Genomic DNA, 23,162 nt, shown 5'->3' with positions numbered 1-23,162 from the left:
CTGGGCCTTGGGTGCTGTAATGAGAGCCCTGATCATGGTGTCTGTGTGTGCCATTTGCATTATAAGAGTGAGTCTTCCATGGCTGCTTCTCATACAATCAGACTCAATTGGCTTGATATACCTAAATCTACAGTTTCACTCCTTCAATCAACTTATTCAATCAACTCGTTCAAAAGCTTCAGAACCTCGCAAATCAAACCCCCATAGATCAAACTATCTCCTTTGCCAATCAATTCTTCTATTCCACACTAAAGCCACTATATCTGCCCACGCCATGTCCAACGCTATGTCCAACAAATCCTCGAATACCGGGACCAACAGTGAAGGACAGAATTCAACTCCTTTTTCGCACGGATGGCACTTCACCCGGCCTAACAATTCCTCTTATGCCGATTCCATGAGCAGTACGCTGACATCTCACGCACACTCAACTCTGGCTCCGTTCCCGGATGCCATATCCGTTCTTACTCCCACACCCGAATGCCTGTCGACAAGCGCCCAAAGACTGGTGCCGGAATGGTGGACGTGCTGCAAGTGCCAGAATTTAGTCAATCCCAACCTGGCGCCAGAGAGGAAATGTCCTATTTGCTCCCATGTTGAATGCGACTTCTGTGGCACAGAGGTTGTTCCCTAGGGAGATAGATTATGTGGGAGATAGAGATTTGCGGTTTTAGGGTTGTGTTTGCGTTTATTTCGTCTCTTTCTTCCTCTCTTTTTGTGCGTTTCTTGCCTTTTCATTTTATGTTTTCTGTTTCTGTTTGTTTATTGTCGCGGGACATTGTGGCATATTAGGGTGTTAGGCGATATACTGTAAACGATTGTCTCGTGCTGATCCTGGATAATGTTTGAACATTGTGTCGCTGATGTCAACAATCTGTCTGTCCAAACGGGACATACGAATACTAATGAGTGATGCAGGATATAGAGACTTAGTTATTTGTCTGGAATCGGAGGATACCCTGGAATAACCAAATATATATATCCCATTTACCACACATAAAGCTGCCATATCATACATGCAGACTTCATATGTTCTCTCATTCCAATATTAGTGATCGCTAAATGATCGATTATGAATAGTTATAAGTCAGGATTTGTTTACTTATATTGAGTAAAGATCACCGAGTTAAACGCTCCAAACGTGTTATTTTCGCGGAAAACCTTGGTTTGTCTGCCATCTCATGGCTCACCTTTCTAATATCAAGATGTCTATGACCTTGGGAGGCCTGTACGTGATAGCGACGACATTTAGCCATACAGTTGCCCGGCAGGGGGCATCACCCTATCGGAATATAAATCATCCTAACACAGCCAGGCCGGCCAATAGTGCATCATTAATGGAGATACATTGCATTAATTATAAAGTATCCAAAACACGCACGAAGCACCCTAAGCGCCCCGAACTATTGATCACTAGGAGATTGTTGCCGGTGGTTACGTCCTGGGTGTGGGGATTGCGGAACAGCCCCGGTTTCGGGCGGGGTTAGTCCAGCCTCAAGCCGCAAGCGGGTCACCACGGGACCCAGGGCAAAATAACTCTCCATGCTACTATGGTCAGCACACGGACTCTGCTTGATCGGCAGCAGCCAATCGACGATATTGTATCCCATGATCTGCTGGAGATTTTTCAATGAACTGCCTAGGTCGAAGGGATTCTGGCCCGGCAAAGTATGGAGGATGGCGAAGACGTGGCGTTCGCCCGGAACCACGTCTTCGTCCGGAGAGGGGATTGTGGTTTGCAGCTGGGTTGGAGACGATGATGTTTGTAGTGGGTAGGAGACCATGCGGAATGTCGGAGCCCAGGGGGACTCGGCTGCCCAGAGTCGTTCGAGGAGGTATTCTGGGACACGGATGGCGAGGGTCCAGACGACGCTGCCCCGATTTAGGTTTTCGATTGTTGTGATGTTGGCGACGCCCATTTGAACTGAGCTCAATGTCATACCGGCGGTGAAGAAGGCGAAAAGGCCGCTCCTGGTTTTTATCAGACTTGCTCAATTCCTAGTATCAAGTGGGTGGGCACTTACAGTCCAATACAGACACACCAATGAGGGTTTGCTCCTCCGGTCTGGTCGAAAGTCAGTAACAAGCGGAGAATTGATATGGCTCGTGGAAGTCTTACCTGGCGTCGGATCTCCGCTGTAAAATAAGCGGACACAATAAGAACAAAGGTACAAAATATGCTAGTATAAGCAACGAATTGAATGAAGAATTTGAGGGATGTCTCCGACACCACACCTCCAACCCTGCATTCTGTCAGCTGGATACTGATTTGCGGTATGTGCACAGGGAGTATCATACCAAGGACAAAAGTGATCCATTTTGCGCACACAGCGACCTAATTCGCGGCAGTGGTGCGCCCGGTCTGTCTTGTACTGACAGCACGTAGTGCACCATAGGGGCCGGCCATCCTCCTGGCAGACGAAGACATCTTTAGTGTAGAAGCTCTCCAACCCAATATCTGACTGCACGGCGGTGCCTACAGCAGTGGAGTTTGAGCCCCTTTCCACATCCATGTCTGCCTGGTTTGTCTTCTCCGGATCGGCTTTGCGTGTGCCTTTCTTCCCACGGCGCTTCGATTGCTTTATGCTTTCGTCATCGGCCAATTTTTGTTCACCGAGGGGAAGGTATCCGGGATTCCACAGGACTTGATAATAGAGTCGCATATAAGAAACGACCATGGGAATTAAAAGGACGTAATAGATCGCGATGATCGCGGCGCCAGCGCCGACTCGTGGGCCTCGGTTATAGGAGGGTAAGGGATGGATTAGATAGTCGACTGGGGTTCATATTGTTAGTTTCCTGGTAAAAAAGCGACCGAATTCGCAAAAAACTCACTGGATAACGGTTTCGTGACCGCATAAGAAGCGTATATGACAGCGCCGAGTAACACAGGCGGAATGAGCCTGGATACCACGACGTTGACGCGCTTCTGCGCGGGAGACGCCATAAATACGGAGTCAATACAGCAATATGAAATGCATGAATTTAATAAATGTCTAAATGACCTCGGTGGATTGCAAGGACGGATCGAGTCAGGGAAGTCGTTGAAGCAAACAGTGCAAACCTGACGTAATCGGAGCCCAGGCGCCCGGGTGTCCGTGTCCCTGGGGTCCCAAGGTTCGTTGCCCGTTCGGGGGTCCCATGGATCGGGGCATCGGGAGAACCTTGAAACATCCCCATATTGCCTTTTCACCAACGACCTCAGCTACCGTGTTGATACGGGAAATGTCGGGCCTACTATTGCTAATTCTGTAGATCTCAGCTGCGACCGTCAGATAGGGCCTGGTGAGCAATGTCAGATCACCTCATGCTCTAATCTCTTTTTAGATCTCGACGGTGCTACGGTTGTACTCGATATGACTCGATATAGTATCTAGGAAGGCACACGGCATGGAATTTCTACGGGCCCACGGGGTGAGAATTTAGATTAGAAATCAGCCTTCGGGTTTCACAGCATCTCGTAATCTGTTAATCGTAAGAAAAAAAATACCCTAAACGACAATGATGAAACTGATTTTTCTTCATATTCAGAGGCTGTCAGAAAGCCTGCGTAGGCAACACTGCGAAGGGCGCGACAACACCTGACTCGATGACTCTTCGTTTTGCTTTTCGAAGCAGCCGGTGCCTGGAAAACTAGGAGGGAGTGGAGTATATCGCACCTTGGAAACCAATTGATCAACATCATTTACATACCAAGGCATCAATCCCAAAAGAGATCCGACCTGATGGTAGACCGTTAGTTCGGCGCACCCGAGGGACCAGAACCCGTTGACGCCTATACATTCTCGGGGTAAGCCAGGCCATTGGAGACGGTGTGGGCATTTGCTTAGCCTGGAATAGTGGGCCCGTTGACTCAAAAGACCTGTTCTTCAGATATGATTCATAGATTCCTCACATTCTAGGCGCAACTGTGGTGTCCTGGGCAATGACAGCCCCGGATTACACTAAGCCACACTCTCTTGGGCAACCCATCTCGCCGGATGATGTACAACTAAGGTCAACTTTGATCCATTGCCCCAATTACTGCCCGGGTAATGAATTTAGCTTAACCCGATGTGGATCTGGCAAGGCAGCCTGGGCTGTTGACTGTTCTAGGAACGCTGCCTTGCGCTTCTGGTTCTGTTACATCTATTCTAATATTCTTGAGGTATATAGCTTTCACGATCCCCAGGCTTGAAATCCAATTCCATTTCAAACTCAATTAGCATCCAAGTATCAGTTCAGACACGGTTCCCGCTCTACAACTATAAAGAATCGGACACTCTGCTTTCCACCCAGTCTTCCATTCTGTCTCGGCCACCAATACAATCCATATTCATCCAGCCCATAACATCAATGGGGTTTTTGTGGTACTGCTGCGACTGCAAGTTTGGTCCTCACGATTCCGCCCTCTACATGGCCTGCATCGAGTGTGGAAAGCCCCGTTGCTCTCGCTGCATCTGTGACAAGGTCTCCAACAATATGAGCGTCCACTCGCACTCCCACGACTGCAATCCAGTCTCTGCATACCCAACTGCTGTTACCGTGCACTCTCCTCGCACACCAACATTGAAGACCACAGCCATGCCCATAGTCGTACCAGACCTCCCTGGTCTACGGCCTCTACGGCGTGCCGACTACACAGACCTCTCAACAACACCACTACCAGGGACGAGGTACAACAGTGCCACCTACATGTACATCTGCTGTGGATGCGGAGACGGGCCTAAAGTCTACAACCATCAGCCCCAGTGTGTTCAATGCAGCCACATTGCCTGCAGCGAGTGCAAGCGCATCAAGTGAGACTTTTTGAAACGCCATCTTGCGGGCCGAGACTGGGTACTACGAGTACAATGGTAAGTGACTCCGATGCTCACTCAGCGTTTCGGTGATTCCTGAAGCTGACGGCTCGGCATAGTGATTCCGAACTCTGTTGCTTTTTTTGGATGATTTTCTTTTTTTCTTTCTGGAATGCTTTTATGCAAAGCGTGCAAAGCGGGTCATGGGTCATGGGTCATGGGCATATATCCTGGTGTAAATGCTTCTCTTTTTTTTTGTTTTGTTAGACTAGAATTTTGTATACTTGCGGGTTCCTGATTTGGGTTAGCGTGAGGCTAGCGGGGCTGGATTCTCCGCTGTTCTGCCTTGTCCATTTTCATTTTGATTTTGATTTTGATTTTCACTCTCATCTCATTTTGATACAGCATCAATATCATCACTACATTTCTTTTCTCCTTAGATGCCAAGGTGTAGAGTCATCGTGATCTTCACGGCGTGCAGCAACCCCCTGTTCTAAGCACGGCCTCGAATTATCCAGTTGTCATGGTTGGTTGAAATGATTTGCGGCTCAGCCGAAAATGGACCCCGATATGCTAAGTGATGTACTTTGTATGCATGTCAGGATGAACTAGCTTCTTTTCTTTTCTTGTTACCGCTCCTTGAGCCTGGCATCTGCAGCAAACAGCCCTATGGCTCATACAGAGAGAAGCGGTCTTGGTTCTCGGAGGCTAACACAAACGAAGTCTATTCCCCGTTGTTCTCCGCTTCTTTGGCCTTTGCATCTTTGTTACCCTTTTAGTCCTCACCTATTATTTAGGGCTTATGTCTCTACTCTGACACAGACTCAGCCCCCTATGGCATGCTCTATGATGTTATTCCCACTCTCCCCGTATCCAGCTCCCAACTTAGTCATTGTCGTAGCCCCCACCTGGGCACTTACTTTCCCTTCTCGACGTTGAGGCTGTGCTGGACTGTGCGCCCCGCGGGTTTGGGTTCCCTTCCAGGTTTCTATGGACGCGCTTGTCATCCCAGTAAATCCTTAAAGATGCAGATTACTGCCATATCCACAACTCATCCCGCTTACTAGCATTTCGCTTGGCATTTTCCTTAGGTTTTCAATGCTCGCCCGGTCACTGACTTCACTCTCGGGCGCAGGGTGCGTGATCTATCTCGGGCTGGCCATGAACCTACGATGTACTCCGTACGTCCATACAAGAAGAGGAACATAACCGAAAACGAGGAATCCCCGGACCAATCAGCAAGAATCTGTCGAATCCAAGACATTTAGTCCGCTAGATCTGCCTTGTCCTGAGTCAACTCGTATAGATCTGTTTCTGGAATAGGGACAGGATGTCATGGTTACATTCTTGATTAGAAGAGAGATAATATTAAAAATATCACCCCGTATACCATACTCTATGACTCCGTACACTATGACTATTACTATTATTATCTCCGAATATCTAAATCTTGAAACTGTCACACCAGCCCTGGCCCCATCTCCCCGACCGGACTCTGCGTGCTATACTTAGCATCCACCAGCCGCAGGAACCCACATTTTGTTTCTTGTTCTTATTTTTCTCACTTTGTATGGGAAATGGGTATTTCCTCCGGATTTGGCTTTTGGATTTGACCTTTTTTTCTTGTTGCTCTTCTCAGCTCAGTTGAGCACGGCTGAAAATATGCATCTGCAGTATATTTGGGTTGTGGAGTTCCCTGAGCTGAAGGGTTTATTCTATTTTACTTCACGATATGTTCTAATCGAATGAATTAATGGTTTTAGCGTGTTTTTACTCATACGCAATCTATGCCAGTTGCGAGGTCATGCTTACTTCATTACTACCGAAGATACAAAAAGAACAATGGTTGGATAGAAAAAAATACATATTGACTGATTGCTATGAATATGTTCCGCGAAAAGCTGCCGAGATTCTAATGGTACAACCGCACCCTTCGGTGGCAGATTAGCAGTAGCCAGAGTTGCCTCAGAGCAGAGACTGCCGAAACTGCCAAAGTTACGACCAGCAGCTGAGATGCAGATGCCCTAACACCGTTTTTGTCGGGTCCAATGGGCAGGCAAGAGCCTAGATTCAACAAAAAAAAAAGGGAAAAAGAAAGGTGACCCCAAAGACCGCGAGCCCCCAAACGCGTAGATCAAATGCATTGGAATGCAGGGAAGAAAACGCCGAATCGGCTAATGATGCAGAGGAAAAGCCAGGTCATGAACGCGAGACCCCTAAAAAGAGGCGGTGGCATGGAATAGTGTAGATGGCGTCATGGCCATGATGAGGATTGTCCGAGTCCATGTGGTGTGATGATGTTTTTCCCCCACCATCGAAAGAACTTCGATGGTGGTGTTCACAAGACTGGTAGAAGACAGCTCACCTGAAGAGGACACTGAAAGGGTCCAATGAATGAGGGTGGGAGAATGTTACAGGGACAAGACACGCGACGGGTCTTGGAGGAAGCGCCTACGGTATGCGGCTATCTCGGAGGCCACAGTGTTGAAATCTTTCACCTTGTCACGCCGTAAGTCGTTGATGATCTCTTTCAGACCAGCGAGATATTTTTCTTTTTCTTCTTCGGTTTGACCCTCTCGGACAGAGCCCATCTGGACGAGAATCTTGTCGTCTGTCGAGGTTAACGGCTCTGTGGTCAGCATTCGAACAGGGCAAAAAGGACACGGCAATGAGTGGGAAGGAAGTAGAGGCAGAGATAGAGACGAAGGCAGTAGAGCAATAAACAGAAAGTAAAAACAGACTAGATAGTGCAATACGCCGGTGGGGGAGCTCGAGGACGAGGTGGGGTGTTGCACGTTGTTCATGTCGACGCACCGCTTAGAGTCATGTCCCGAAGATGCTGAAACTCGCAGGATCGGTCATTGCAGACACCCCCGGCCAACTCATATGGACACATGTATTTCATGGAATCGATATTATGACTGTAAGTTAGCGAGCGGTAGCCACTCGGAACGTCGGCGGCATAATGCGGGTGGTATCGATAAGCCTTGAAGGTTCGCAGTGGGCTAGTGTACGGCGTGAATCTTTGCTCCGAAATGGCGGACGATGTTTCAGTCTAGATAGGGGTCAGTATGGGGTCACCAAAAACTTTTTTTAGAAGGGTAGTGTTCATACGCCAGAAGCGCCAACCTGCAAATCCGACCGACGTAATGAGTCTGACACCTGAGGTGTGCTTGTTAGTTTTTCATCAGCTTGAGCCAAGTCAAATGATGGTGCCGAAACTCCTGTGTTTTCTACGAGACCGGAAATAGCTGGACTGAATGGAGGAGGGCTGTAACTGGAGCCCTCAGACTGTGCGTCAGCATCAGGCTCTGGGGGCTCATAACCGTCGGAATCCGCAGACAGTTCACGCTGAGATTGTTCGCTAAGCTGATTTTGGGAAACGTGTTCGTCGGCAGAATTGGCACTAGGGTGGGTGATAGCAGAGGGAGAGCTCTGAGATACAGATCGCTCTGAAGAGTCAATCTCCATAGGCTCTGAGAATGACGGCACAGTAGCAGGGTCGACATCGAGTTGCGCTGGCGAGGTAGTAGGTTCGTCCTCACTCTCGCTGGACGAATCGGAAATATCACTGCTGCTATCATCAGATTCTTGCATAGCTGACCTAGCAGAATCGGACTCGAATGAAGCCGATGTCTGTGCGGCGCTATCGATTACACCATTTGCCACTTCTTCAGCAAAGGCTTCTTCCAGCGGTTCTCGGTTGGCAGCGGCCTCGGATAGTGCATCCAGTTGGGCAAGGGGCGCAACGGGCATAATCATATCAGGTGCGGCCGTTGTCGGTTTCGTCTTTGAAGAATCTGAATAATGGTTAGTTGAAACGCAAAGTTTTATCTCGAAAGCACTTGAGAATGAACATGTCATAGCAAGAGAGAGAGAGAGAGAGAGAGAGAGAGAGAGAGAGAGAGAGAGAGAGAGAAAAGAGATAGAAAGAACTTTACCTTCTTCAGAAGAAGCAGCGACCCCACTTGATTGCCCACTGGATTGTCCACTGGATGATGATGCCCCAGAGTCATCTAGGGTGCGAGGTGACTGGGCTCTACTGGCAGCGAGCTTCGATTTCCTTCGTAGCTCCAGCTCCGCAATCTTGCGGCGCATAGCTTGAATTTCCATATCTTTAAGTCGAATGTCTCCTTGGTCACTTAGACTAGAAGGGGCTTGTGGTGTAGCCGTCGAAGCCCGGGTGACAGGAGGATTTAATTGGATAGTAGGCTTGACCAAAGCCGAGGTCACTATCGGGGCTTGTTCCTGTTCTGAGCTCGAATCCAACTCCATGTCATCGTCCTCATCATCACCGTAGAGCGATTCATCGTCGCTAATTGCAATGATGAGCTTATCAGTAGGGTCGAACCTATTCGCAGCGTGGTTGAAATGCTTCTTCGTAGGCGCAACTGGCTCATCGAAATCGGAAGCTAGAGGTCGCTTGCGTTGGGTTGCTTGAGACACCGGTGTTGAGTCAATGTTTATGGGTTGGACCGGCTCAGCGGCAAGAGTTTCATGTGGCTCCTGCTCCAATCCAGTCATAAGGAGTCCTGGAAGCCCAGCAGAGCGACGGGATTCAGGAACAGGAGGTCGAAGAGGGAGCGGGTGTTGGATAGCTGGCGCTGGAGATTCTAACTGGATCGGCGGCAGATTTGCCTGAGCCAATTTCTGGGTCTTTAGTAAAGTCTGTTTTTTGAGTTCTTCAATTCGCTGCCTTGCCAACTCCGTCTGGGCTTTGCTCTTCTCCTTTACAAGTGTTTCCTTTGGAACCGGGCGGGGTTCATCAACTTGTATCGCAGGGTGGGACTTTGCACTGCCGGTTGGTGAAGCCTCTTTGGAGGTCACCTTCGCAGCTTTCTCAGCTAGCATGCGGGCGATAAGTTCCTTTCGCTCCAGAGGTTTGCCAGCTTTGGCAGGAGGGGCAACGGGAGGGGCAGAAGGTTGGGGCGCTGGCAAGGGCACCTCAGCTGGTTTCCTAGTTCCCAGTCCTTTGCTGGCAACTGCAGCCACGGCGGAGGCCTTCTCAGGAACTGGTGGAGACTGCCCAGATGATGTGGTGACCTTGATGCCGACTTCCTCGTAAAGGCGTTTCAAGATCATAGGGTTGATGCCCTCAGCGACCAGTTCATTATACCGGATATTATGTGGCGCCAGGCTAAGCAAAGCGCCTTGGGCCTGAATTCGTAGCTGCGCGGCCGATTTCTGAGGTGGAGGGGCTGGGACAGTGGCGGGTGGGTCTTGCCGCTGAGGCTGCATCGCACGGTGAACTAAGCTTGGGTCTGCTGAGACTGACAAAGGAGGGTCGTATGCTGCACCATTATTAGTAAAACATAACTGAACACGGGGAATCATGGGAGTAATACGTGACTGACTACTTCTAACGGACTGCGCGCTAGAAGATATAGTTTCTCCTTCTTCTAGGTCCGAATACTGGCGCGTAGCCTTGCGTGTCGTAGGGTGTAGTGACCTTTCATCAGATCCCTCACTAACTTCGCCTTCTTCGCGGTGATTATCTGGCTGAACCTGGGCGGTTTTCGGATGTACAGCTGGCGTTGATAGTTGGTGTGTGACATTTCCGTCTATACCATGATACGGCATGGGGGGATGTGAGGACCCTGTTGGCATAGGGGGATAGCTCATCGGAGGAAACGGCATTGGAGGGAAATGAGGTGGAAATTGTGATGCATCGAAGTGGTTGAAGAAGGGGAACTGAGGCGGAATGAATGCTAAGTTTCCAGCACCATTTGAACCTGGAACTCGCGAATTCGCATTGACGCTTGCCATGTTATAGTCGAAGGTCGGCCCATGATTCGTCGCCGTTGGCTGATGCATTTGAGGATACTCTGAACTGGGAAAGTTCGCGGGAATCATCGAAGGGTATGCAGGAGGCCATTGCTGTGCATAGCTTGAATGGCCACCGTATGAGGGAGGTTGCTCGGACATGATGTTGTGTGCAGGGATGAAAGAGATATATTCTCTACGATTCTCAAAAGCGAGAGGCTGGAGTTCAAGAAAGGTTGCAATTTCAAAGACCAAATCTCATGTTGTCTTGAAGAATTAAACAGGTGGAGAGGTACCGGTAGGTCTTTGGGAAAAGGATACGCAGAACTTCAATTTGGAGTCACTGTGGAGGGGTGATAATGATCTGATGGCGATTTAGAAACAAGAAAGAGCCATGCGACTGTGGATTCTGCTTATAGGACGAGAGAATGATGAATAAAGGTGTTGAACTCGAGAAGAATTGAGATACGCGGTCGTCTTTTAAGGTCTAAGCGCCTTCATCGACAAAAATGATCGAGTATCTCACGTGACGCGCGCACGGGCCACCTTAGATCGGCGGGCGCCCGAGGAACGCAGAGTAAACAAACAGCATGGACATTCGGGTGCGTCACTTCGAACATCTTACTTTTCTTCCAACTTTTTGCCAACTTCACACCTCTCTTAATTGTATTCTATTTGACACCTCCTCTCTCGAGTGCCCTCCTACTCTCACTTCCACTACACTTACGACCGTGATTGTGGAAATAATCTTGGCTATGATAACGATCCCTACGCTCAAATAATGTCCCATTGAACTACGATCACCATGCTTCCCTCCCAGCTGAACGGCTCGCCAAAGCGTGCCAGTCTATTTGCACGGCCATCGTCTTCACAAGGAACACATTCCCCACATACAAGGCCTAAATCGGCCATCATTACACCATCGAATGCGCTGGAGTCAGCGAGAGGTCATCTGCGCAACACGTCCGTCTCACAGTTGTCGCCATCATTATCCCTAAGTGGAAATCGCGAGCGATCGAATTCCGCAAAGAATAGTCCTTCCTCCGGAACATTTGCGCCAAGTTTCATTAAATCTGAGGAACTACGACGGGGCGCGGATCAAATTCGTGGACTCGAAGGAGATAATGACTTTTCTGGGAACAAATATGTGTGGATACGAGACCCTCAAAAGGCTTTTGTCCGGGGTCTGGTTCTGGAAGAATTTGAAGGAGGGCGACTGTTGGTGCAGACCGACGATGGTGATGTATGGATGTGATCCCATGAGAAGGATAAAATGCGCTGACACTAGAATAGCAACAAGAACTAGACGCGGACCAGGTCGACAAAGTCAATCCTGCCAAGTTTGACAAGGCAGATGATATGGCAGAACTCACACATCTGAACGAGGCGTCTGTGGTGCATAACCTGCATACCAGATATCAGTCAGACCTAATATATGTTCGTCACGCCCAGGAAAATGCACAAATCCGTGATTTTAACTGACTTTTTGACTGTATAGACATATTCTGGACTCTTCCTAGTGACAATCAACCCGTACTGTCCACTACCAATCTACACCAATGAGTACATCAAAATGTACAAGGGCCGCGGGAGAGAGGAGACCAGACCTCATATTTTTGCCATGGCAGATGAGGCTTTCCGGAATCTTGTCGAGGAGGGACAGAATCAAAGCATCCTTGTAACAGGAGAGTCTGGAGCAGGAAAAACCGAAAATACGAAGAAGGTCATCCAGTACCTCGCTGCTGTCGCCACTTCTGATACGCCTTATGGTCGTTCCGGAGCGAAGCAACTCACCGGCCTTTCGCAACAGATTCTACGAGCCAACCCTATTCTCGAAGCCTTTGGTAACGCCCAAACGGTCCGAAATCACAACTCCTCCCGGTTCGGAAAATTTATTCGCATTGAATTCTCTCGCGCAGGCCAAATCTCTGGAGCTTTGATCGATTGGTATCTGCTCGAGAAATCAAGAGTCGTCAAGCCTAACCCCAACGAGAGAAACTATCACGTTTTCTATCAGCTTCTCCAGGGCGCTGACCGTGAAACACGCGAGAAGCTTCTCCTAGCGGACCTTCAGATCGAGGATTTCGCCTATACGAGAGACGGAAATGACTCTATCGTAGGTGTCTCTGACCAGGAAGAATGGAACTCGTTGATTGAAGCTTTCCATGTGATGAACTTCGATGACGAGGATCAGCTCTGTATCCTGCGGACTATCGCTGCTGTTCTGCATCTGGGAAATGTGAGTGTTGCGAAGGCGAGTATGCGAGCAGACCAGGCAACTCTGGCGCCTGAGGGATACTCCAGCATGGAAAAGGCTTGCTACCTTCTTGGTATTGAGGCCGAAGCTTTTGTCAAGGGTCTTCTGCATCCACGCGTGAAGGCCGGCCGGGAATGGGTGGAGAAGGTCCAGACACCAGACCAGGTCCGGATGGCCCTGGATGCCCTCTCAAAGGGAATCTATGAGCGCGGATTTGGAAATCTTGTCGCTAGAATCAATGGCCAGCTTGGTCGCTCAATGGCTAGCGACGATAACTATTTCATTGGGGTCCTTGATATTGCTGGATTTGAGATTTTCGACAACAACAGTTTCGAGCAACTCTGCATCAACTACACAAATGAGAAACTTCAGCAATTCTTTAACCACCATATGTTTGTTCTTGAGCAAGAAGAATATGCGAGGGAGCAGATTGAGTGGCAATTCATCGACTTCGGAAAGGACCTGCAGCCAACAATCGACCTTATCGAATTGACCAACCCCATTGGCATTTTCTCTTGTCTTGATGAAGATTGTGTGATGCCCAAAGCTACGGACAAATCATTCACCGAAAAGCTCCATAGCCTTTGGGACCGCAAGACTCCAAAGTACCACGCCTCTCGTCTCAACCAGGGCTTCATTCTCACGCATTACGCCGCGGAAGTTGAGTACAACACGAGTGATTGGCTTGAGAAGAACAAAGATCCGCTCAACGACAATATTACACGCCTGTTGGCCGCCTCGAAAGCACCACACGTAGCAAATCTGTTCTCTGACTGTGCAGACTCAGAGGAGGATGGTGGCAACCATCCCAGGAGTCGTGTCAAGAAGGGCTTGTTCCGCACGGTTGCCCAAAGACACAAGGAGCAGCTATCTAGCTTGATGGCTCAGCTCCACCTGACCCACCCTCATTTCGTCCGTTGTATCCTACCTAATCATAAGAAGCGTCCGAAGATGCTGCACGCTCCATTGGTCTTGGATCAGCTCCGATGCAACGGTGTCCTGGAAGGGATCAGGATCGCTCGTACTGGATTCCCGAACCGCTTGCCGTTCACAGAGTTCCGACAGCGTTATGAGGTTCTTTGCCAGGATATGCCGAAGGGGTACTTGGAGGGACAGACTATTGCTCGCACTATGTTGGCAAAGCTTGGTATGGATCGGGGCTGGTACAGGGTTGGCCGCACCAAAGTTTTCTTCAGAGCAGGTGTTCTGGCCGACTTAGAAGAGAAACGTGACCAACTCATCCGAACTATCATGTCTAAGTTTCAATCTCTGGCACGAGGATTTGTCCAGCGCCGCATTTCGAACAAGCGCCTCTACCGCGCGGAGGCAACCAGGATTATTCAACAGAACTTCCACGCTTACCTAGATTTGAAGGGGAGCCCTTGGTGGCGCATGTTTTCAAGGATGAAGCCGCTACTGGGGGACACGAGAAATGCGAAGGAAGTCAAGAAGCGTGACGACAAGATCCAGCAACTCGAAATCAAGATGAAACAGGATCTTGCCGAACGCAACAAACTGGACGAAGAAAGACGCCGGACTGAGATCGAGATTCAGAAGATACAGCATACTTTGGAAAGTGAGCGAGCACTTGCATTGGACAAGGAGGAGATTTTCAAGCGACTGCAATACCGAGAAGTGGAGCTCGCTGATAAGCTTTCCGGTGCAATCGCAGACCAGGAAGGCCTTGAAGAGCAACTGGATGAATTGGTCTTTGCGAAGAGGAAAATTGACGACGAGCTGCAACTTCGGATTACCCAGCTGGAACAGGCCGGTTTGATCATCCAGCAACTCGAGTCAGAAAAGAACAGTCTGCATTCTCGAGTCAAGGAACTCGATATCAAGCTTTCTGAAACGGAGGCTCAGTTCTCTGGAAAAGACCTCCAAATTCAAGAATTGGGCCAAGAGATCAAGATACTCCAAAGCCACCTCAGCTTGAAAGATCGTAAGCTTCAAGACCTGGAAGCCAAATTGTTGAAGACCGATCAAGATCTTGATATTAAACTCGCAAATACTTCTAAGGAACTCGATAAATCCAAGAAACAAATCCGCGATGTCACCGAAGAGAACAGGTCAATTCGTGATCAGATTGCCGAACTCTCGAGTACTTCCACTAGCTACGAAGAACTACTTCGTCGAAAGGAGAGCGAGATCGCAGTTCTTCGAAACGACGTTCAGATCCACGAGGAAGAAAAGAGAAGCATTGAGTCCGAAAAAATTTCCCTTGCGGCACGCCACGACAACATGCAATCTAAACTTCGTGAGGTACAAGCGGAGAGAGATGCCATGCGCTCCGAACAGAGGCAACTTCAACGCGAAGCTGCGGACCTCAAGAATTTGCTTGAGAATAAGAGATCGGAGGATGCCGAGGCTGGACAGAGTAGGAAGCTGCTAGAGGAACAAATAAATGATCTCAAGCACCATCTCTTCCAGGCTCAAGCCGACCTTAGCCGAGAACGCCAGTCACGAGATGACGTGCAAATGCTTTCCGAGCACAATCTTGCACTGTTGACTCAGAAATATGAGACCCTCAACGACTCTAAGATTACCATCGAGAAAGAGATGTACATCCAGCAAGATAGCTTGCGTCGCGCTACGGAGGCACGAGTTACAGCGGAAACAACTAAGAAAGAACTGCAAAGCGAATTGATCAAGCTCCGCGAGAGGTTCACCGACGCCGAAACTGCCCGTATGAATGCCGAGGCTGAGATTGAACGAAAAATCATGAGCCAGGCCGAGGAGCGTATGACAAGTTCACGAAAGGACCTTGAGGAGAAGGCTCGCCAGCTTGAAGAAGTTGAGACTGAACGATCACAACTCTCAGCGCGGATTCAAGAACTCATGCACTCGATCTCTGAATCAGAAAACTTCCGTCTGCGTCATGATCAGCACAAGGAGCGTCTTGAACGAGAGCTCGTGACTCTCAGAGGCAGGCTGACTGCATCCGAAAACGATAACAAGTCACTCTTGACGAAGATTCAGCAAAAGAACCTTGATATTGCCCGATCAAACTCGAAGGCCAGTGATAATAATCGACTCCGTTTGACAACCCTTCAAAAGGAAAAGTCCAGGCTCGACGAAGAGACCAAGAGATTGAGTCGTCAGTTGGAAGACTCGCAGGTCATGATAAGATCCTTGGAGAAGCAGAAAGAGAAGTTGTCGCTGAGTTTGGAGGATTTGAATCATGAGGTCAATCGCGAGCACAAAACCAGTCGTAATGCTGAAAAGGCTGCTTCAGCGGCGAACCTGCAACTAGCAGAGGCCAATCGAAAGCTCGAAACCGAACGGCAACTTCGCAATCAAGCTCAAGCTAATACCCGTCAAACCCAGGGCACACTTGATAGGGCGAACAAAGAGATCGAGGACTTACACCGCCAATTGATCCTATTACACAAGGTCTTCGAGCCTGAGGCTACTGAGCCAGCTCAATCCTGGGAGGCTGTTCAGCCACACCTTTCTAAGAAAGTTGATCTGGCCCAAGTCCTTGAAACTGTTCAAAACAGGCTTGGGGTTACCGAGGAGAAGTACGCAAGAGCGGAGAGCCAGCTTGCTGAAATGCGCCGACGTCATGGGGATGAAATGAAGGAGCTCGACGCCAAATATTCATCATCTAAGCGCGCTTTGCTCGAGGAGATCGACCAAAACGAAGTGACCAACAACCGTACCCCGGCTCACCTCAGGAAGAACTCCGAAAATGCTGCTAAGAAATATTCTAACCCTACTACTCCCAATCGACGCTACAATGTCTTCGAAGCACCGAATGACTCCGCGAGGTCCGACCGAACAGTGGACACACAGGCCTATCAAAGGCGTATGGATACAGCCGCTGAACTGGAAGAACTTCAGAATAAGCTTCAGATGACTGAGATGCAAAACAAGCACCTCCAGAGCCAGCTTGGACGCTCTACTCCCACCGCCGATATATGGCAGGACGAAAGTCCGTCAATCCGTCGCATGCAGCTTCTCGAGCGAGAGAATGGTCGTCTTCACGACCAACTCGACGACTCTTCCAAGAAGGTTTCATCGTTGGAACGTAGCATCCGCTCCGGAGAATTGTCCCTGCGCGACGTTCAAGCTAAATCGCACGAAGAACTATATGACCTTATCAACTCACAAGAGCAATCTAGGCGCTCACTCCTCAAGGTTCACAATGAAACCATGACTGAATTTGGTGATGCCAAGGCTCAGTTCGAAAAGTTGAAGCGCGCCAGAGCCACCTTGGAGGTTGAACTTCGTGATGCCCTTTCCGAGGCCCAAGAGCTGCAAGTCGGCAGAGAGCAAGATGCAGTTAGCCGTAACCAGCTTCTTCAGGAATTCTCGGATCTCCAGATTCGCCTAGATGCCGAGTCTTCGAGATCGGCTGATCTGGAGTCAAGCCTCATGTTGTACAAGAGTCGCTCCGATGAATACTTCAACAAACTCGAGCAGGCCGAAATTGCAGTTATGAAGGCTTCCCGCGCCGAGCAGTTCGCCAAATCCCAAGGGCAAGAAGCCGAAGAAACCTGCGCTCAGATTATGTCTGAGCGCAAGGAGATGGATGCGCTTGTTGAGGACTTGCAGCGACAGGCACAGTCCCTCGAGGCTAGGATGGAGGACCAAGCTGCGGAACTTCAAGGTGCCTTGCAGGCTAAGCAACGTCTCCAGAATGAACTCGAAGATTACCGCAACCAGCGAGCGATTGATCTCGAGGACAAGGAGACCTCCATGGAGCAGACCCGACAAAAGTACCAGAGAGAATTCTCTACTCTCAACAACGAACTCGAGATGGAACGTGAGCGTGTTCTCAATGGCCGTGGAGAGACTTCTCGTCTCCGTGAGGAGCTGGAGAATCTTCGCAGCAAATGGGACAACGAAGTTCTCAATAGCTCAACATGGGCTAAGGAAAAATCTCGGATGGATGTTGTCCTGCAAGATGTCACCAATTCTCGTGACGAAGCTGTCAACGCACACAACGAGGCTCAGAGTAAAGTTGTCTCACTCCTATCCCAGGTGCGCACCCTTCGGACCTCCATTGAGGATGTTCAAGCAGAGCGTGATATGCTTCTGAAGGACAAGAAGATGCTGGAAGGTCGATTGGCCGAAGCAGGCGACCGACTTGAGGACCTTGCCAAGGGTGAAAGCCCATCTATGCGAAACGCTGCCAGTATGGACCGCGAGCTTCTTGAGCTCAAGTCTAGAATTGCGCAGCAGGAAGATGTTTCTGCCGCCGCGGTTGGAAAGATGCGCCGTGCAGACGCCCTGGCAACTGAAATGCAGAAGGAGGTCACTGCTGAGCGGGAGGCTAATGCTCAGCTCTTCAAGGAGAAGGCAGCAGTTGAGAAGCAGCTGAAGGAAGCCCAACTCCGGTGTCTCGATCTCGAAACCAAGAGTTATTCCTCTGGTAGCCAGGATGTTCGCTTCTTGCATAAGCGGATCAAGGAGGTAAGTTCAAATGGCTTCATGCTCAGTCTCTGTGACTTCCGTACTAACCCTGCTGTTCAGCTTGAGACCCACCTCGAAGAACAGGAAAGCAAGCACAGCTCCGAGCAGCGCTCTCTTCGCAATGTTGATCGCACCGTCAAGGATCTCCAATCCCAGATTGACAGGCGAGACAAGGTGAACACTCAGCTGACTGACGAGGTCAACAGAGCTCGGGACAAGATTGAACGGCTCCTTCGCAATATCGAGGAGATTCAGCATAATGACTCGGACGCCCAGCTGCTGGCCCGCCGCGCCGAGCGAGATCTCCGCGAGGAGCGTGAGAAAGCATTGCGGCTGGAACGCGAGCTGGAGGGCTGGAAAGCCCTGCGCGTTGAGCGAGGCAGTGTTATTGGGCGTGGTGTGACCTTCAGTGATACTGGAAGCCGTCGCGGGAGTGGTGTCTATGGATCTAATGACATTCCCCAGCGGCAACCCAGCAACACCAAGGGCTTTTTGTGAATAGGGAGGGTTTGGTTTATGTTTAGCAGGCTAATCCTGCTCGGAGTTGCAACATTGATTACGGAGGGATGTTTTAATGAGGTTTATTTGCATTTGGGAAAGGGATGGTCTAGTCTTTTCAGCTGGCCACGGGCTTGCTCATATTATTTGAAAGGCCAAGCTTTTATTCCTTGGTCTCGATTTCCGGCGTTCATTTTTGTTTCAGTTTCGTGTTCATCAGTAAATATGTATGCTCCACGGGTGGACTAGACTATCTACAATGTCGAGAATGTAACAACTCACTAAGCCCTCTATTTTGTTCGGTGTTCTGTCTTCGGATGTTGGCAAGGACGCTTGGCTATTACTAGGGGATTGATAACTAATGAGCTGGCCACACCATGTACGGCAACTCGCATAGGGTCCTGCCACCCTGCTCCTGGATGCCCAAATCCGTCCACCTAACTTCTAGTGACGTTCAGAGGACCGATGAAGGACAGCTACAGCTTCCTATCGAAGAATTGGAATGATCTGGTGATAGAAACATCTTCAGGATGACAATTATCTCAAGGGTGGCTTAGCCTTCCACCGCATCCATTAGTTCTGGCAGGAGAAGCTCAATACATTGATCAAGACTTTTGCTACTGAAAGTCGAAAAGTGCCTATGGTTCTCGAACACTGGGAATGATGGAAATCAACACAGGAATAACAAGAGTTCACCGAGGATGCATGCTGGGGTTTCCATAAAGACCCACAGCGTTAGCGCCTGTAGGGGACTCACCATCCGACTCGGGCTCCGACTCAAACACAGATCGTGGAGGCAAAGCAGGGGGATAAGGACCAGGGACGGGCCGGTTGTAAGCCATGTAAGTGTCAACAGGAGGAGTAGGGCGAGGCCTCACCGGAATCTGAGAGTTCATACGAGCCAGACTAGCAGCGGGGGGGATCTGAAGAGCATTCACATATGGGTCTGGGGCGGAATCCTCGGCACAGGAAAGCGTTACAGGAAACGGCACAACCAAATCCCAGAGGAATGACTGCGTCTCGAGGATGCGGGCAATATCAGCGGGGGCCCTGTGGCGCAAAAAAGACTCACTCGTCAGCATGTTCAAAGTGTCAGTGGTGTAAATACAGGCCCAATCAAATTCGGCCATTGGGTCCTGGCCAGGACGCTCGATCAGGACGGTGAAAAATCCAATAGGGACAACAGCCACAAGCTCATTTGTCGAACAATCAATGGCCATCATCTGTCCGGCTCGCTTAAGTTGTTCCAATGATAGGTGGAGCTGATCAACCCTATCATGGAATTCATCCTGAAGCGATAAGCCATCGTGAAGGAAGTCGTCAATGAGTTGCTGGCAGCGGGTTTGAAATCCAATGCGCGTGGTATGAAAGAGCCGGGCCGAAGTGGTGTCTAGCATCACTGACATGGCTTCTCAGTGATAGCAGAAATCCGAAGCCAGCAGAAGGCTGTGGCAACGCTGATCAGGGAAGATGAATTCCTAACTCGAAGGTCAAGAACGGATGGTCAAAAACTGCTTCGGCTCGAGGGATAACGTATCATGGCTCGACCTGGCGTATTTATATCTTTCGTACGTTGCACTTCCAACAATGTTAAGATTATTATTTCGAATGAATAAAAAAGCTAATAAAGGAAAACAAGAAAGACGACAAAGACGAAAAATGAAACACATGGACTGATAGATCTAGAAAAATGGCCTTGTTGTTCTTTGTTATTTATTTGGGCCGGGAATTGGAAACTAGATGAGGGTGTGTGGATATAAAAAGAACCATTGGCAACGTCCGTAGCTGCTGTACAATCCAGACAATGATGTCCAAATAAGAAATATATTAAGAATAGATGAAAAAAAGCGATAGAACAGCAAACTCAATAGCCGGATTTCACAAAATCACTAATAGATTATCTCACCAAGGGTATCAACGTAAGTCGTAATTCGTTGACCTCCAGATCATGAGGCAAACATAGAAACATTAGAGGAAAGCAGGAAAACAAAGAAGCAAGAATATCATTAAAACATCCATGTCACTTATCCTGTGCTGAACGGGAGGCGCAATGCGCATAATCGGTAGTGTATGACGGACTACCGTCTGCCATGCAGATATTTGAAGATCCGATGCTAACATCTAGACGGCGGAGCGACCCCAGCGGCGGCGGCGACTGTTCAGTATATCAGTATCAATCAATCAAGAAGCTATTATCAGAAGATGTCATTGGTTACTTACACTCCGTCAGAGGTGCTTTGGCGAACACGGAAGGTGAACCAGATCCCCTGAGAGTTTCTTAGTCCGTATTCACATGTGGGTTGTATCATCTCATCACATACCACGATACCAGAAGCAAGCCAGACAATGGCTGAAAGGAAGCTGAAAGCCTCAGCTGCCTTCCAGCGACCACATGTCTGGTCCCCTCTAAAGTGCCAGGACCAGATGCTGCCGCAGGGCAGGCGGCGGATGGTGTCGACGAGGACACCGAATGCAGCGAACCAAGCAAATGAAATGAGGATGTCCACTATATTCCAGTAAGTATTGCTCCATATTCACCAGGTATATCCAGCACATACGAGGCCAGGAGAAGAATCCCGACGCGAACGGGATCAGCCATATGAGGCCCAGCAGTATCGATAAGCCGGCGATTACTTCAGTATAGATCCATCGCGACTGAGGCCACCAGTCAATATCTGTGCCGCTGTGGTTAACCTGGGCAAGGTAGTGTCCGATGACACCTGCGACGACCTAGAACAGAGTCAGATGCGGTCAATAAGTTGAGCTTGATCAGGGCTATTCACAGCTGCAAAGGCAATCTCCGCAACGCGGAGGATGATAGACGCGAGGCGTGAAATGACGGGCATTTTTGAGTTATCAGATCAATGAGCAGTTTCTTTCATAAATCGGAAGGATGTGATTGTATAAGGAGATAATGTGTCAAGCTCGTGAAGATATGGTATGGGATAAGAGGTTAGGGAACGCGAGAAGCTATATAACGTGTTAGGTTGCACAGACGAGTAAACCTCGAGAGGGAGCGACAGTGTCTTTTAAAGCAAGGGACGAAGTGAAAAGTCAATAAATTAGAAAAAGGAAATTCAATTAAAATTCAAGATAAAGCACAGCTTACATTAGGCGCGACCAATAGAGTCAATCTAAGCCTCCTGGTGTGACGATCTGAGAGGATCGTACTTACCCAACGGGGTAGGAGCGGTCACGTCCTCGTACTTACCGCAGGAACGACTATGCCCTCGTACCTTCCTAAAAGAACGAACGAGAATTAAGCGAGATAAACGCAAGAGTATAAGAAGGGAAGAACATGTACTTAGATAGTTTCTCTTTTTCCTTTCTTCCTTATACTTAGAATTTGGTTAGAATTGCACTCTTTTCCTTTGAATTGAATTGGCTCGTAATATAATTCTAAGTACTAAACTAACTCAACCTTTAGACTATACAGCTATATAAGCGGTTATTATAACTAGTTCTAGCTTAGTCTAACCTTTCAAAAATTTTTCCCTTTTTTCGATTATAAATATAGCTCCCTTAATAAGAAGCTTAGTAAGCTGTAGAAAGTAATCTCTTAAAGCCCTATATAAAGAGGATCTTAACTAGCTAGGCCTAGCTACCCCGACTCCTAGTACCTTAACCTCGAACCCTACTATAATAGAAAGTATTAAGTATAATAAGATAATAAACCTTAAAGAAGAAAATTTAATATATAATATACTCTAAGGAACCTTAAAGGAAGAATAGTTTATAACCCTTACTAGTTAATATAAGGATACTATAAAAGAAAACCGAAAACTAATTATAGAAATTACTACTCTCTATACTAAGGAAGTGGAAATAATAACCTTAATCTAGAACTTAACTCTTAAATATAATAAGGTAATTACTTACCTAAACCTTATACTATAAGAAAGAGACTATTATACCTACTATCTCTTAAATAATAAACCTATAACTCGAGGAACTTCCTTATACTCTAGTATACTAATTATAGGAACTAGAAAAACTACTAAGATACCTAATATACCTATCCTTAAGGATAGGAAAGAGGTATAATTTAAAACTTAGGAAATAATTATTTAGTAGAAACTTAAGGCTAATACTAACTATTACCCTCTCTCTATCTACCGAAAGATCTATATTTAGAGTTACTATAAAGGTAAGGCCTAACTCTATATTATACTATAAATAAGCGTAGCCTTAAGTAACCTATATCTTAATACTAAGGATATTATTATATACCTATAAACTATCTTTATAAACCTAAATAGGAAAGTAGAAGCTTATACTAGCTATTATAAGCTAATAATAAAACCCTATAATAACTTTACTAACTTCCTTATAGAATTTATATAGCTTATAGAGGAAGTAGCTATTATTAAAGAAAATTATAAGTATAACCTATACCTAAAGCTACCCTATTTCTTATAGTTATAAGTTATATAGGTAGTAAATTAGAA

At 48.1% G+C, this 23,162-nt stretch overlaps 6 protein-coding genes across 6 annotated transcripts; 2 read left to right on the top strand and 4 right to left on the bottom strand.

Annotated features, from left to right (window-relative positions):
• Window positions 1-1,403: 1,403 nt before the first annotated feature.
• Window positions 1,404-2,947, bottom strand: LCP9604111_5426 (DHHC family palmitoyltransferase; the record flags this gene model as incomplete). Its single annotated transcript, XM_039073235.1, has 5 exons — window positions 1,404-1,971; window positions 2,025-2,065; window positions 2,120-2,243; window positions 2,299-2,776; window positions 2,836-2,947. 5 exons carry the CDS (start codon window positions 2,945-2,947, stop codon window positions 1,404-1,406), a joined length of 1,323 nt encoding a protein of 440 aa, XP_038928388.1.
• A 1,388-nt stretch (window positions 2,948-4,335) lies between these two features.
• On the top strand, window positions 4,336-4,782 carry LCP9604111_5425 (uncharacterized protein; the record flags this gene model as incomplete). Its single annotated transcript, XM_039073234.1, has 1 exon — window positions 4,336-4,782. One exon carries the CDS (start codon window positions 4,336-4,338, stop codon window positions 4,780-4,782), a length of 447 nt encoding a protein of 148 aa, XP_038928387.1.
• A 2,407-nt stretch (window positions 4,783-7,189) lies between these two features.
• LCP9604111_5424 (uncharacterized protein) lies at window positions 7,190-10,703 on the bottom strand (the record flags this gene model as incomplete). The annotated part of the gene is made up of 5 exons (XM_039073233.1): window positions 7,190-7,389; window positions 7,593-7,833; window positions 7,893-8,578; window positions 8,720-10,069; window positions 10,124-10,703. 5 exons carry the CDS (start codon window positions 10,701-10,703, stop codon window positions 7,190-7,192), a joined length of 3,057 nt encoding a protein of 1,018 aa, XP_038928386.1.
• A 643-nt stretch (window positions 10,704-11,346) lies between these two features.
• LCP9604111_5423 (type II myosin) lies at window positions 11,347-18,714 on the top strand (the record flags this gene model as incomplete). Its single annotated transcript, XM_039073232.1, has 4 exons — window positions 11,347-11,784; window positions 11,835-11,978; window positions 12,040-18,216; window positions 18,277-18,714. 4 exons carry the CDS (start codon window positions 11,347-11,349, stop codon window positions 18,712-18,714), a joined length of 7,197 nt encoding a protein of 2,398 aa, XP_038928385.1.
• Window positions 18,715-19,406: 692 nt separating this feature from the next.
• LCP9604111_5422 (uncharacterized protein) lies at window positions 19,407-20,111 on the bottom strand (the record flags this gene model as incomplete). The annotated part of the gene is made up of 1 exon (XM_039073231.1): window positions 19,407-20,111. One exon carries the CDS (start codon window positions 20,109-20,111, stop codon window positions 19,407-19,409), a length of 705 nt encoding a protein of 234 aa, XP_038928384.1.
• A 724-nt stretch (window positions 20,112-20,835) lies between these two features.
• On the bottom strand, window positions 20,836-21,560 carry LCP9604111_5421 (MARVEL domain-containing protein; the record flags this gene model as incomplete). Its single annotated transcript, XM_039073230.1, has 5 exons — window positions 20,836-20,869; window positions 20,935-20,981; window positions 21,036-21,220; window positions 21,273-21,444; window positions 21,498-21,560. 5 exons carry the CDS (start codon window positions 21,558-21,560, stop codon window positions 20,836-20,838), a joined length of 501 nt encoding a protein of 166 aa, XP_038928383.1.
• Between the last annotated feature and the right edge of the window lie 1,602 nt (window positions 21,561-23,162).

Source organism: Penicillium roqueforti (genome assembly GCF_015533775.1).
Source record: "Penicillium roqueforti strain LCP96 04111 chromosome Unknown scaffold_13, whole genome shotgun sequence".
Classification (NCBI taxonomy): Eukaryota; Fungi; Ascomycota; class Eurotiomycetes; order Eurotiales; family Aspergillaceae; genus Penicillium; species Penicillium roqueforti.
This window is presented reverse-complemented; position numbering and strand designations above follow the sequence as displayed.